At 40.4% G+C, this 14,430-nt stretch overlaps 1 protein-coding gene across 4 annotated transcripts in view; it reads left to right on the top strand.

Annotated features, from left to right (window-relative positions):
* Window positions 1-14,430, top strand: part of PARD3 (par-3 family cell polarity regulator) — a 671,910-nt gene that overhangs the window by 344,127 nt on the left and 313,353 nt on the right. For all 4 annotated transcript variants that reach the window (XM_056857249.1, XM_056857250.1, XM_056857248.1 and 1 more), the window contains 2 exons: window positions 5,918-6,009; window positions 10,460-10,543. In XM_056857249.1, the coding sequence (XP_056713227.1) occupies window positions 5,918-6,009; window positions 10,460-10,543 (176 nt within the window). The remainder of the gene's footprint in view (window positions 1-5,917; window positions 6,010-10,459; window positions 10,544-14,430) is intronic.

Here is a 14,430-nt window from a genome sequence, read left to right as displayed (position 1 = left end):
TACCCTACTCTTTACCTGCTGTCCCTTAGCATCCTTAATTTCCAGGTCATCTTTGCATCCAGGTCATCAGCTTCAGTGTGTGTTAGGGTTGCCAGGTCCCTCTTCGCCACCGGTGGGAGGTTTTTGGGGCGGAGCCTAGGAGGGCAAGGTTTGGGGAGGGGAGAGACTTCAATCCATAGAGTCCAACGGACAAAGTGGCCATTTCCTCCAGGTGAACGGATCTATATCAGCTGGAGATCAGTTGTAATAGTGGGAGATCTCCAGCTACCTCCTGGAGGTTATACAATTCAAAAATTGTCCCTCGTGCTATAATAACAGAGTTGAAGGATAATAACAAGCTACTGGAAACCATCTCCCGGTTGGCTAGCCCCAATTTTTGTTACAATATACTTTAAAATCAAGTTTTGGCTCAAAATTCTTCGGCTACATACAGCCAATATCGATCTGCAACTACCTTTGCCTGCGGTACCTGTTTCATCTGCGGCTTGGCATGCCGCTAGTGCCGCCCCAGTGAACGGATCTCCAGCCTTCACCTGGAACTTGGCAACCGGGAGACCTCACCTGGCGAAAATTATTTTCACCACGGGACTTTGTTTGCTTCTGTTTCACTGTATAAGGTTTGATTTTTATGACTGAATTATAAAAAAGTCTTATTGATGTTTCCAGTAGCCATCAGTGCTTGTTATTTTCCTTCACCTCCTGGAGGTTGGCAACCCTGGTGTGCATGTGGCAATAGAATTCCAAAGACAGACACAGGTCCAGCTGGACAAGATGTGATTTGAACATACCAGTGTTTTTTTTTTTTTTTTTAAATTGAAATAACAACTGTGCAGGAGTTCAGATTAGGGCGATGATACTGGTGGGGTGTGTGTGTGGACTAGAGAGCTGCTTCAGTGCTTCTGTATTGCACTGTTTTGCCAATCCAAACTGATCTCCTCTCTTTGTACGCTCCCGTCTTTTGCCTATCCTTTTTTCACTCGCCAGGTGGCGGGCATATCAATTTCAGTTGGTGAAGCCACATCCCCATGATCCTAATCAGGCTGCACTCTGGCCCTAGAGTTTTATTAGGGTTGCCAACCACCAGATAAAAGCTGGGGATCTCCTGCTATTACAACTGATCTCCAGCCGATAGAGATCAGTTCACCTGGAGAAAATGGCCGCTTTGGCAATTGGGCTCTATGGCATTGAAGTCCCTCCCCTCCCCAAACCCCGTCCTCCTCAGGCTCCACCCCAAAAACTCCCGCTGGTGGTGAAGAGGGACCTGGCAACCCTAAGTTTTATGTAGTTTGTTCAGACTTCTCTTCCTCCATCTGAGTCACAGTTTAAGCCTGGCCCACTGCCTATTGCTGAATTCCTTAGAAGCCAAAACTTCCCCCTCCCCAAATCATACCTTCATGAAAGACAATGAAATATTTTTTCCAGCTCCTGTGCTTTTGTTTAATTGTTGCTTAAACTGATCATGGGCTAGACATCAGCTTACTCTCACTTTCTTTTGTAGTGGTGGGGGGATAATTTATAATAATGTGCTACGTAACCCCTGCACCTATGGGAAAAAAGTGGTATCTTTATGTAGCTCTCTGCAGTGATTGTACATAATAGACAGCTTAGATTTGCATATCATTAGTCCCAGAAGTTTCTCAAGCCCCTAAATAAAGTATACCGTTTTCTAATTTTACCTTGGTAACAGGTGGGATTTTTTAATTTAACAAGAAAACCAAGGCAATAATTACTTGATGCAGATACTTTCAAAGCTGGTTCCTTTTTTTAGCAAATGAGAATTTTAAGTTACTTCCCTCTGCAGGTGTCCAAATTAATCTACGTTTGGTTCCATGTAAATGAAAGTCTGTGTTATATGGGAAAGAAAAGAGTGTCTGATTACTGCAATATTAAAGTTTTTTTAAAAGGGCACATCTGTTGATTATAGCATCCTGATACCAATGCACTAGTGAAGTTTAGACACTTCTTTTACTCTATGAACGTACATGAGAAATGTAATTTTGGGGCTCATAAGATTACCAGAACCAAATTGAATGAATATACTGTTTGTCTAGAGCTATTAAAACTTGGGAGAAAAACATGGGTTTTCCCACAGAAGTATGGTTTTTGAAAATATTTAATTTTTAAAAACCCATCTTAGTAATATGGCGCTTACAGCAGTGCCAAGATATCATCATCATAAATAATCAATTTATATGTTTTAAAAATCCCAATTAAACATTATAGCAACTGCAGAGGGGACTATCATAAGCTACTATAGTATTGAAATTAAGATACTTCCCAGAAGGCTGGCAAAACAAAGAGGCTTTTTTTAAGGTGAACGCTTGCAGGGTTGAACTCTAAATGGCAGCCATGTTCCATAACACCAGGATGTCTTATTTCCATTTTGATAGCTCACAGATCTCATGGTCTATCTAGATCAGGGGTCCCCAACCTTCTGGGCCTTTGGGCACCTTTGGAATTCTGGCACAGGGTGGTGAGCCCAACCATAACATGGCTACCATGTTATGGCCAACACTTTATGGTGTGTTGCTGTGAGTCTGGTGGTCCAAACCCTGATTTGGCTATATTATCAACAGAGAGGCTTGTTCCAGGGTCTCAGGTTAGAGACAGGGGAACAGATCTCTCTGTTCAAGGGGAGTAAGCCTTGATAACCCTCCCTGGCATCAACCAATGATGTTGGGAATGCTTGGCACCATGATTTCTTAACATGTGCTGAATTCAACTGAACATTACCAGGATAAACAGTGTGATCAGGTGCAAATTGCTCACACCCAACAATTTGGTTTACATGTGCAATTCTGATTCTCTTGCTTGAGGCTGCATTTGTGGAACAGCTTCCTTGTCCTTCTGACACCCTGAGGCATTGGTCGGAGGAGAAGGATAACTTTCTAGGCATTCCATCTCCCACAAATGGTATATCCAGCAATGGGAAGATGGAGGGGATCCTGTAATGCCACTACACTTCTGGATTGCTGATGTGTATGCCTGTTTTTGCTTACCTTCAGCAGATCCACATGCATTTGATTGTTTTTCAGCCTCCCTTTTCTTCCCGTACCCTTGAAAAGCTTCTTCTGGGACACAATGGTGATATTTTATGAGATGGAAGGCATTGCTGCTCGGAAGGAAAATCATCTACTCTTCCATTTGTTAGAGGCCCTCCTAGGAGCTTAATATCCAGGGGGAACGGGGAGAGAGTTCTTGTGAGGCTTTTGTCATTATCTTTAAATATTTTATGTTGTTTTTAGCTATGCTCAATGGACCAAATTCTAACACATGTGCTCTGTGATCAATATTTCGGAAATCTGCTCGAGCTGTTTGTATGTTGCTGGCAGACTCGTCATTCTTTGTGTTTGAACACCTTTTTTAGAATGACACAAGTATCTAATTTTGAGTTTGTATTTACATCCCTAATGCAAGTTGTAGGCAGGTTCAAGATGCTGGTTAACCTTTGAAATGTATTACTTGCCTGATGCTTAAGAGAGATAGATGACTAAGAAGTGCATATTAGAGCCTCTCAAAACACGGGATCATCAATCTTCAAGTAGCCTGGCTTCACGCAGTGAGCTGCTATCCAGGGCGCATGGAGCATCCACAACTCCTGGGGAAAGCTTGGTACATCCACTTCCTTATTTGTGCAGACTCTCAGAGGAAATGTCAATTGGACATTACCAAACTGCCTCTGCCTTGCTTTAATATCTCTTCAATAATTTAATATATTGTCTGACTCTCTCCGTGCTGAACTCGTAACCCTTCGCCCAACGCTTACGGTTTTGCTGATTGATGCCTCAGCCTGTGGAATAATCTAAGAGACTGTGCTCTTAGAAAGGCTTGTTACAATGCCACACTTTAGCGATGAGGGAATGTGGGCAATTAAAGGCACGCATTTCTATGAAGTGATACAGTTAATAAGGCCGTGCCGCCTCCTTTCCTTAAAAGAAACTGCTTCAGTGTGTGATCTCCTAGCTGAGTGCGCTACCAGTTCCCGAGTAAAAAAATAAGCACAAATAGTTTATAAATATCAATTCCGTGTAATAAAGCTACTTTTAACTCTTTGAATTCAGGAAGAGTTATGGGAATATCTGACCTTAGGCAGATGATGAGAGGGAGGGCATCTTGGCCATCTTCTGGTCACTAGGGGTGTGTGGGGGGGAGGTAGTTGTGAATTTCCTGCATTGTGCAGGGGGTTGGACTTGATGTCCCTGGATGTCCCTTCCAACTCTATGATTCTATGATCTGGAAATTATGCGGCTTCCTTAGCATTATTCTTCCTAATTTGGTTAGAGGTTTTTTTAGAAGAAGAAGAGTTGGTTTTTATACCCCTCTTTTCTCTACCTTTAAGGAGTCTCAAAGCGGCTTACAATCACCTTCCCTTCCCTCCCTCTCAGGACTTCTGCTTCAAATTAATATTATGACATTATCAAAAGAAGGAGACCCAGCAAGATATCAGAAGAGGGGTCAAAATGAGGCACAGTGGCCACACTGCATTAGCAGTGGAGAATGTTGAAGCAAGATGGACACTGTCTGCAGTCTGGGATTGAGAATGGACTGTGGCTCAGTGGTAGAGCATCTGCTTTGCATGCAGAGGATCCCAGGTTCAGTTCCTGGCATCTCCAGTTAAAAGGATGAGGGTAGCATGCAATGTGAAAGACTACCTGAGATCCTGCAGATTTGCTGCCAGTCAGAATAGACAGACTACAAAATCAGCCAACACAATAAAATCAATGGTATGCCTGGGAAAACAAACAAATTTAGTGCAGGCTCAATTTTTTTTTAAAAAAAAAAACCCTCTCTGGCAGGGAAATGGATATTATAGGAGACATTCCATAGTCCGGACACAGCCTACTAGGAAAGTCCTGTATTTTGCTGGCATCATGCAAAGCCAGACCCTTGAAGATTAAAGTCATCGAGGCTGTTCATACAGAAATAGGTGGTCCTTTAGCTACCCTGGTCCTGAGCAATTTAGAATATTAAAGGACTTTGATTTTGGCACAGGGAAACTAATAGGGCACTTGGTTCTGGGCATTTGTAACACATTGAGGTCTAGAAGCTTGGTTTTGTACCAGGCACCTTGCCCTTTAAACCTCTCTCCATTTTTTGTATACAAGAGCACCAGAATCTAGGAAAAGCCGAATGATCTTGCTGAGTTAAAGTTCTGTCATCTGACTGTACATATTTTAATAACTTGAAAGTATAATCGCTATTACCAATAACCATTTAAGCTTCTTATAAAAACTCCAGCCATTAAGGACATATTAATTGCTTACTACAGTGTTGAGTGTTTTTCACTGTTGTGTTTGCCTGTTTATTCTGTATTTTCATGTCTAGCAGTTCACATGTCCGTTCCCCTTGGCTCTGTTTTTATGTGGACTTTGTATGCAGGAGGGCATGGTAACGTATCTCAGGTTTGTGCATACAAGTGGAACATGCTATGTGATTATGTTTGTATCTGAGTAGAACTGCATACCTCACCCATATGGCTGGAGGTGTATGTATATTCTAAGTGGAGGAGGAAAGAGTGTGGATATGGGAGCTTGTTGAGACATATTCTAAGTTTTCCATAAGAAGCATATCTCAGACCTGAAACTGATAGTCGTTTCTGTAAAGTTTTGCTAGAATTCAATTTGAGTGCATTTTGTCACTTTATTCCCTAAATCGTTAATACTGCCTAGGCCATTTCTCTGATATTCACTCACATTTTTTATGAAACAGTTTCAACTGTTATGCAGTTGAAAGAAAATTTCTTTTAAATCTGAGTGATCTTTCCAAGCTGTGCTTATTATTTTTTGAGGGGTGATTCAAGACCAGTTTTTGATAGCTGAAAGTACATCTTTATCGTCTGTATGCAATTTTTAACCATTTTTGAAATTCAGATGCTTAAATTCTGGTGCCTCTTTTGCTTTTTTTGCTTTTTTGCCAGGAAGAAGATGGGACAGAAGAGGAAAGCAGCAGAGTTGAACCAGTAGGACATGCCGATACAGGCTTGGAGACCAGTATCAACTATTCTTTAGAGTAAGTTTATTAATAAAGTTTCATTTTTAATTATGAGCCCTAAGAATGAACATAAAATAGTTAGGATTTCTTCCCACATTATGGAATGTAGATAGGCATTTAATGTGGAGATGGGTGAAGTTCCATACCTCTGAATCACTATCTTCTGGACATTTTCCAAGTACCTTTTACCCAGACTCATAAAATGGTGAATGCAATGGTGGTCAGTAGACTCTTGCACAACCATTCCTGAATTCATAGAAGACTTTGGTAGATATTTAACATTGCTGATTAGGTCTGAGGAATTTGAATGGGGATGGGAAGAATTATCTTCTGAAGAAAGCATCGTTGCTGTCTTTGCTAACCTGTTACACACAAAGCAGATAACTAAGGATATCTTAGTCGATGTTTGTGGAAAGAATCTGTTATTAGATGGAGAATTGTGAAAATGGGTAAATCAAAATTATTGCCCTCAATTCAGAAAGCTATAAATAATTATGAGATGAGTTTCTAAATTTTAATTGGGCTGATATGGTTCAGCTCCAATCCTATAATTTCCTGGTTTCTATCCCTCCCCCTTTCCCATACTGTCACAAACCTACCTATCAAACCTTCTGGTTTTGAGGCACCAGGAGACAAAGGTTGCTTCTAAACATTTTCTGCTGATGTTAACTCTGAAAAGTGCAGTTTTTAACATTTATCATTATGCTGACCAGGAGAAAAAAACCTGAAGGAACCCCCCCCCCCCACACACACACACACACAAGATCTGAATTGCTGACTCAGGACAATTAATCCTTCTGACTCACCAGTATTGAACTAAAAACTTTAATTGAGCTCTGACCCATCAACAATGGAGGGTTTGGACATACTGGTAAGCCTTCACTGAGAGATAGAAATCTGGGCTTTTGCAAATACTTCAGGAGCTATTTCCCTCCCACCTGCAACATGTACATTTGAAGAAAGGTGGGGAAGAGGAGAGCTCTTGATGGCCAAAGCCTTTCTAAAGTTGGAAGAAAAATCTCTGAAGAAGACAAGGTTCTTTATTCTCCCAAAAAGGCTCAGAAAGTAGCAGCCCATTTTTAATTGACATTGGTCATGGGTTTCATGAGAACATAACATAATACTACTTTCTTTTTTTAAGTAGCACTTAAGTAATGAGCAAATTACTGTTGAATTATTTTTAAACCCCAAATGAATTAAAGAAATGGAACATTTTTTTTAAATGCAGGCAAACCACAATTTTCCTATTTTACTGAAAAAATTCTGTTTATTTGATGCTTCTTGTTTGCACAGCAGCTATTAAGAACATAACTGACAGTGAGTTCTGTCATTAAGGTCACATGGGGTCTGTAAAACAACAACAATAATACACAACAAATGAGTTGCTGATGTAGAGTAGTAGAATGTTTCTTTGTTCCAGCGGTTGTGAGTCAGAGTAGCCAATAAGACTGAATGCATCTCAGGGAATGTTATACTATCATGCATTTTGTCTCTGTGCCTCTGAAGAATTGAGTGATCCAAGCAACTGATGATGATAAATATGTCAATAGGAAAACTGCGCATAAACTATGTTGTTGCCCTGTTCCAAGCAAAGTTGATGCAAAATTGCAGTTAGGGTTGCCAGCTCTGTGTTGGGAAATACCTGGAGATTTTGGGGGTGGAACCTTAGGAAGGCGGGGTTTGGGGAAGGGAGAGACTTCAATGGGATATAATGTCATAGAGTCCACCTTCCAAATCAGCCATTTTGTCCTGGTGAACTGATCTCTGTCGCTTGGAAAGCAGTTGTAATAGCAGGAGATTTCCAACTACCACCTGGAGGTTGACAACCCCAATTGCAGTTCAATTCTACTTACATATTTGGCACTTGGTTATGATATCATGATCACTGAAGCTAAATATAAATTAAAGAAAGATATATAAATTAATGAAAGATAATTTGAAAATTAATTCAGAACAATTTGTTCGCTGAGCTTAAATGTCCTATGACTGGTGAAATAGTTCAGTAATAAAGGAGAGTTTCATTAGATGTGCTAAAAAGTATGTGTTCTGGGCTTTGATTTGTAAAATTGGTGTGACCATGGGTTCGATCCTGCTATTCTACTCAGCTTACAATAGCACATTCCTTCAACTCAAGCATTTCTCTATTGAAGAAAAAGAACAAGAAGAGAAGGTTTTTGTATCCTGCTTTTCACTACCCTAAGAAGTCTCAAAGTGGCTTACAATCACCTGCCCCCCCCCAACAGGCACCTTGTGAGGTAGGTGGGGCTGAGAGAGTTCTGAGGGAACCGTGACTGGCCCAAGGTCACCCAGCAGGCTTCATGTGGAGGAGTGGAGAATCGAACCTGATTCTCCAGATTAGAGACCATTGTTCTTAACCACTACAACATACTGGCTCTATTGTAAGAGACTCTTCCTGCCAAAGCAACACTACGTGCATTAGAGGAAGGTGCCATTATTAGCTGAGTAGAGTAGTAGGACATAACCTCACTTTTTAGGCATAATACCATATTCACTTGAAAGGAAGATGACCTTGAATATACGATGACCGCCTCCAAAAATGTTATACACAAAAAGGTGTTGTTGTTTTTAACTTATTAGACATAACTAGGGTTGCAGTTCTGGGTTGGGAAATACCTGGAAATTTTGGAGAAGGAGCCTGGGGAGGGCAGGATTTCGGGAGTGGAAGGACCTCATAAATCAGGGTAGAATGCCATAGAGTCCACCCTCCAGAGCAGTCATTTTCTGTAGTCTGGAGATCAATTGTAAAAGCAAGAGATCTCCAGGCCCTACCTGTAATTTATATGTGAATTTAAGATGATCCCCTCTTTGTTGTTGACATCCCGGGAAAAAACCTAGGCTGTTACCGCACTAGGTATTCCCAGCGATGTATCAAGAGTTTGGAAATGTTATAAAAAAACATCGCTTTAAAAGGTTTTTGGGATGCCACGGCTAAAAAATGGTTGGAAGACATCTTTTTATAACAGTTTCAAACTCTTAATACATCGATGGGAATACATAGAAAGTGCGAACAGTATTTTTTATAACATTTTCAAACTTTTAATACATCGCTGGGAATATCTAGTGCGGTAACAGCCCTAGTCTTGCATTTGAGTAAATACTGTATGTTACCAGCTTCAAAATTTATTTCTTGATAAACTACTGATAATCCTAGACGAAATAATGGTTAAAAGCATAATAATCTGCCACGTGACTGCAGTGGGATTTCCCTCTCTGCAATACTGCCACTATTACCAAAATATTGTCTAACCATTTGCTATCCATTTAATATTTCAAATTTAAAATGGTTTTTTTTTTTGCAAAATTGTAGCAGGCATTGTTCTTGCATGCGTTTTCCTTTTTTAATGTAAAGAATCATTCCATTTTTATATGCTTACGATTCTTACAGGTTGCCATCTATGTCTCCTTCAGCATATATGTTGTGCAGTCTGATAAAGTCAATTGCACATGCAAGTAGTACAGTTCATACTGTATTTCATGATTGACATCTCATTTTAGCCTTTTGCCTGTTTAACGTTTAATATAATAGCTTTATTTTGTTGAATCTTGTGCCATATTAAAAATTAATCTGGATATTTTTCTGGCCATTGTTCATTTTTGGAACCCTTTCTGAATGGATACTAGTGTTCGGAAAGACATACTCACACCAGAGCTCATGAATCCAAGAGGAAAGAATGTGTATATATGGAAATAATCAGAGATGAGTAATGAGAACAACATAAATATGAAATACAGCAATGTGATATGGTCATTTGTTTTAAGACGAGTAGTGCCATAGTTCTTTGAAGTGTTTCAGTATTCCATTTGGGAATCTGGTAAAGAAGACAGAACTTATATGTACTTCTGCAGTGCTGAGGTACAAACTTGGCTGAGCAGAACAAAAATACTGTCAGTGTCTCTGAAGAGCTGAATAGTTGAAAACTCATACAACCCTACCCCACCTTTTTGAAAGATGAGTCACTTCTAATTTTTCTGAAATAAATGTATTACATCTCTGGACTCAATTCTGGTGATATGTCTATCTTACAACCTATACAGATACAGAAAATGGTCAATTCGTATTTGTTGTCTTCTCAGTTGCATAAGGTGTTGGGGATGGAATTCAGTTTGAACTTTTGGGTTCAGGGTTTTACTTCCAACCCACACACAGGCCAATGCCAAAACCCATTCTGGTCATTATTATTCTTAAAGCAATTAATATAATGGAATAGGGCTGTCCAACCATCAGATTCCATTTCACTTGATGTTTTAATAAAGCTGTTTTTATGATTAATCTCCTTTCATGCCCTCAGATTAATATTCAGGTATGTAGCATTCAACATGGTTTTCATCATCACTGTCTGCAGTTATAGGATATCTTGGTGTTTTGGGTGTGTGTGTTTGTGTGTATGTCTTCTTTGGTTCATTTACGGTACATGTTCACATTCCTTCATTCATCGTTGTCTCACAGTGATATGGTAAAGCTCGTTGAAGTCTCCAATGACGGTGGGCCTTTGGGAATCCATGTAGTGCCTTTCAGTGCCCGAGGCGGAAGGTAATGTATTGTGTAGGCTTTTATTAATTAAACCATAGTTTGCTGGGGTTTCTTTTAAGTTTCCAATTTTGTCATAACTGGGTTGGGCGTCCATTTGAAATACAGCACGATCGTTTCAGAAGGTAGCCTTGCTTGTTCTAAGCCATATGTAATTCAGTCCCTGAATATTGCACTGGTCAAGGTGAGGATGACAGTACCTAGTTCTTCATTTATAATGGGAATTGTATTGTGTCCTAATGTTGAAGCTGAATTGCAGGAACATGAATTATTCCTATTAGAGTCTCATAAATGTTTCTTCTCGCCTTTTACCTTGGTCTAATATTAGAAATGCACTTCATGCAGCATTTATCCCTGGCTGCTTAAACCATAACTTACCAAGCTGGCAGCATTCGAAACCACACAGATATGCTGTGTATATTTTTCTCTCTCTCTAAAATTTGGAAGGGAAAAATTTATAGGTGCTGTGGTGTTAAATAAAGCCAATGGCATGAAATATACCACACTTTTTGCGATGTAAATGATCTGCTACTGAACACAAATGTGTCTTGTATTGCATTCCTCCCCTCAAAGAAAGATAGGTTTTTGAAAGAGTTAAGTGGGGGACAGCAAATGCAATGTAGATGATGACCATTTTCCTATCTTCATTGGTAAACAAAGCACTCAGAATCATAATGCTCACTTTATTGAAGGGGAACTTTAGTATTTAGGGATTTTGATTGAATGTACTTTGAAAATTAAATGACCTATGAAGCAATTATGATTCTGTGCCAGGATTTAAGGCTCTGTGTATGTGTGTATTAAAAAGCCAAATCCAGACTCTTCCTCTAAGATCTAAGAAAGACTTTAGGGGTGGGATAAGGAAGGAGATTACCTTTATCTCAGCAGAGTAATTGCATTCACATTTTTTTCCTGCACTCCTTGGTGAGAGAGGACCAAGTATGCATTTTATGAACATAATCTTGCATTATATATGGACGGGGGTATTATGTTTTGACAAGCCCACCTATCCATCAGCAATTTCACTTTCAATTGATTAAAAGCAAATGCCACTGTATATCAAATATATCTTATAAACTGCTTTTCATTCTTGATAAATAGAGTTTACTACTCCCCCCCCCACACACACACCCTGCGTACCACAGACCTCTGCAGAATGATAAATGCAGTGTAAAAATCTTTCGTTCAGAGTATTATTTTAAGCTGAATGGTTCGGTAGGCATGCTGACATGTGGTGCTGCAACAAAACTAATACTTTTCTTACAGCTGCTTCCCCTGAGGACTTTGGGAGGTAAGACAAAGTGCCACAATAAGTCTCTCCCTCTGATGAGTGATTTGATACCTGTTTAGTTACGGTCTCCAGGTATAAGTGGTAACTGCCATGGCTGTGTGTCACCCTCCTCCCCTCCCAAAAAAAAAAAGGAAAAGAATGATGATGTGTTATGGTTTTATGCCGCTTAAGTGTAAAGATAAGGTACGGGACTGCTGTGTGTTGTTCTAAACAAATTTTTCAGAATAAAAGATACTCTGCAGCTGGGATATCAATGTTGGTAACTCTAAGGAGTCCACAAAGACGTACGTGACAGTTTGAAAGGTCCTTGGGGCAGGGACTTGGCTTTTTGTGCTCATTCTTTATAAACATCATCTACATTGAGGGAGCCGTAGAAAATAATAGTAATTGCACAAATTTTAATAACAGATGGCGACCTGTGAGGATTCTTGGGAGTCCCGCTCCCTTTGTCCTCATGATCCTTTCAATGGCAAAGGCCTTTTACCTCCAGAAAGGATAATTTAGAGGAACATTGCATTAGGTTCCAGGGAAGCCATATGAACCTTACCTAGCTTGCCTTTTTTTTGGGGGGGGGGCACCAAGTCACAGCTGACTCATGCCGACCCCGTAGGGTTTTCAAGGCAAGAGACATTCAGAGGTGGTTTGCCATTTCCTGCCTCTGCATCACAACCCTGATATTCCTTGATCTCCCATCCAAATACTAGCCAGGGTCAGGGCTGAGAGTGTGCCTAAGGTCACCCAGCAAGCTTCCATAGCATGAGTGGGGATTTGAACCTGGGTTTCCCAGGTCCTAGTCTGACACCTTAATCGCTTCACCACGCTGGCTCTCTCTCTTTTGTATTCTAGACTCTGGCGGTGGAGGTAGAGAGAAAACTGTCAACTGATGCTTAAAATAGTAGAGACCATCTTTTGAGTTACACAGAACTCTTTTCAGATGTTAGATGTGGAGAGCAAAAACAGGAATAAATATATGTGACGTGATATTAACTCGGAAGGCTAGCATGTTCTGTAAAAAAGGCACAAAGGAATGATTTAAGCAAGAACTATGATAAGTAGATTTTTAAAAATTAGACTTGCTGAGGGAATATGGAGAGAAATAAACTCTAGAGACAAAGTAATGAAAATTTTCAGTTAAAAAATGTAACAAAAATGCCTTCCAGTTATGTTTTAATTCCATTCAAAGACTTGATCTAGCAATTATCTTCATAAGACCTGGGGTCATAGAACTCAAGCATCCTTGATTCTCTGATTTACATATGTAAGTGTAGGCCTACTGGGAAAGTATTGATCCTGACAAAAACAGTCCTCACTGGCCCCTGTTGTGCACTCAAACTACTAGTCCACCTTTTTTATTGGAACTCAAAGAACAGATTTGGGACGTTACTATTTGAGCTCTAAATGGACTACATTCCTCAAAATGCATTTCCAGTTAAACTGGGAGGCCTTAGTCTTCCTTTCCATCATTACCAGAGAACTTGTTGCTGTCTTGTGTGGTATAGTTCAAGTTCAAGCTTGGTTAAACTCCTTGGCCTCCAACTTTTAGTGCATACCCTCCGCAACCTCTGCCATCTTAGCTGTGTTGTTGTTGTCAGCGAAACTTGTGTTTTGTGTGTAATGGCACTATAAAGGCTACATAAATAGGGTCAGGATACTGTGGTGAGAAAAATTCATCTGCGTTGAAGGGTTGTTCTGTTATCCTCGAAGAACAATCAGTCAAAGCGGCACTTCTCTAAGGCATGTTACCATTGAGATCAGAAGTGTTACATTTTCATACAAAAGACTCCCCCCCTCCCCTTTCAGAAGTGGCAAAGATTAATTCAGTTACAAATGAGGTGGGAGGGGAGGAACACCATTAATTTTTCACAAACAGGAAACCTTTGCATATTATCCTTGCTGCTCTAAGTAAAACAAATTGTTGGTGACCGCCCCTCCTCTCCCCAAACTGTTAAACATTGCATTTGTCCCTGACAGGATCAAGGCAGTCATAGTGAAGGACGCTGCAGACCATCTATCATTCACATCTCTCCGTTAGATATTTAGAAACAATCCATGATGTTAAGTGAGTGGTTGCCTGCAATATTCAGGACCTTTACCAGGGGTCAATTTGAACATTACTGTTCTAATCCTAGAAGTTTTATCAGTCTTGGGAAGTAGAAGAAGAAGAAGGAAGAATTGGTTTTTATATGCCGACTTTCTCTTCCACTTAAGGAAGAATCAAACCAGCTTACAATCACCTTCCCTTCCCCTCCCCACAACAGACACCCTGAGAGGTAGGTGGGGGTGAGAGAGCTGTGACTAGCCCACGGTCACCCAGCTGGCTTCATGTGTAGAAGCGGCGAAACAAATCCAGTTCTCCAGATTAGCCTCCACCGCTCATGTGGAGGAGTGGGGAATCAAGCCCGGTTCTCCAGATCAGAGTCTACCGCTCCAAACCATCGCTCTTAACCACTACACCACTCTAGCAAGTAGTTGCCAACATCAGTTTTGCCAAGTGTTATTCCCCCCCCCCACAGGCAGTGCATGGGGTAATCGTTGCCATTAAATTAATGTAATACTAACGTATGCAGCTTGATATATTGGATGGTCACACTCTCATAGC

The sequence above is a fragment of the Euleptes europaea genome, chromosome 11 (assembly GCF_029931775.1).
Source record: "Euleptes europaea isolate rEulEur1 chromosome 11, rEulEur1.hap1, whole genome shotgun sequence".
Classification (NCBI taxonomy): Eukaryota; Metazoa; Chordata; class Lepidosauria; order Squamata; family Sphaerodactylidae; genus Euleptes; species Euleptes europaea.
This window is presented reverse-complemented; position numbering and strand designations above follow the sequence as displayed.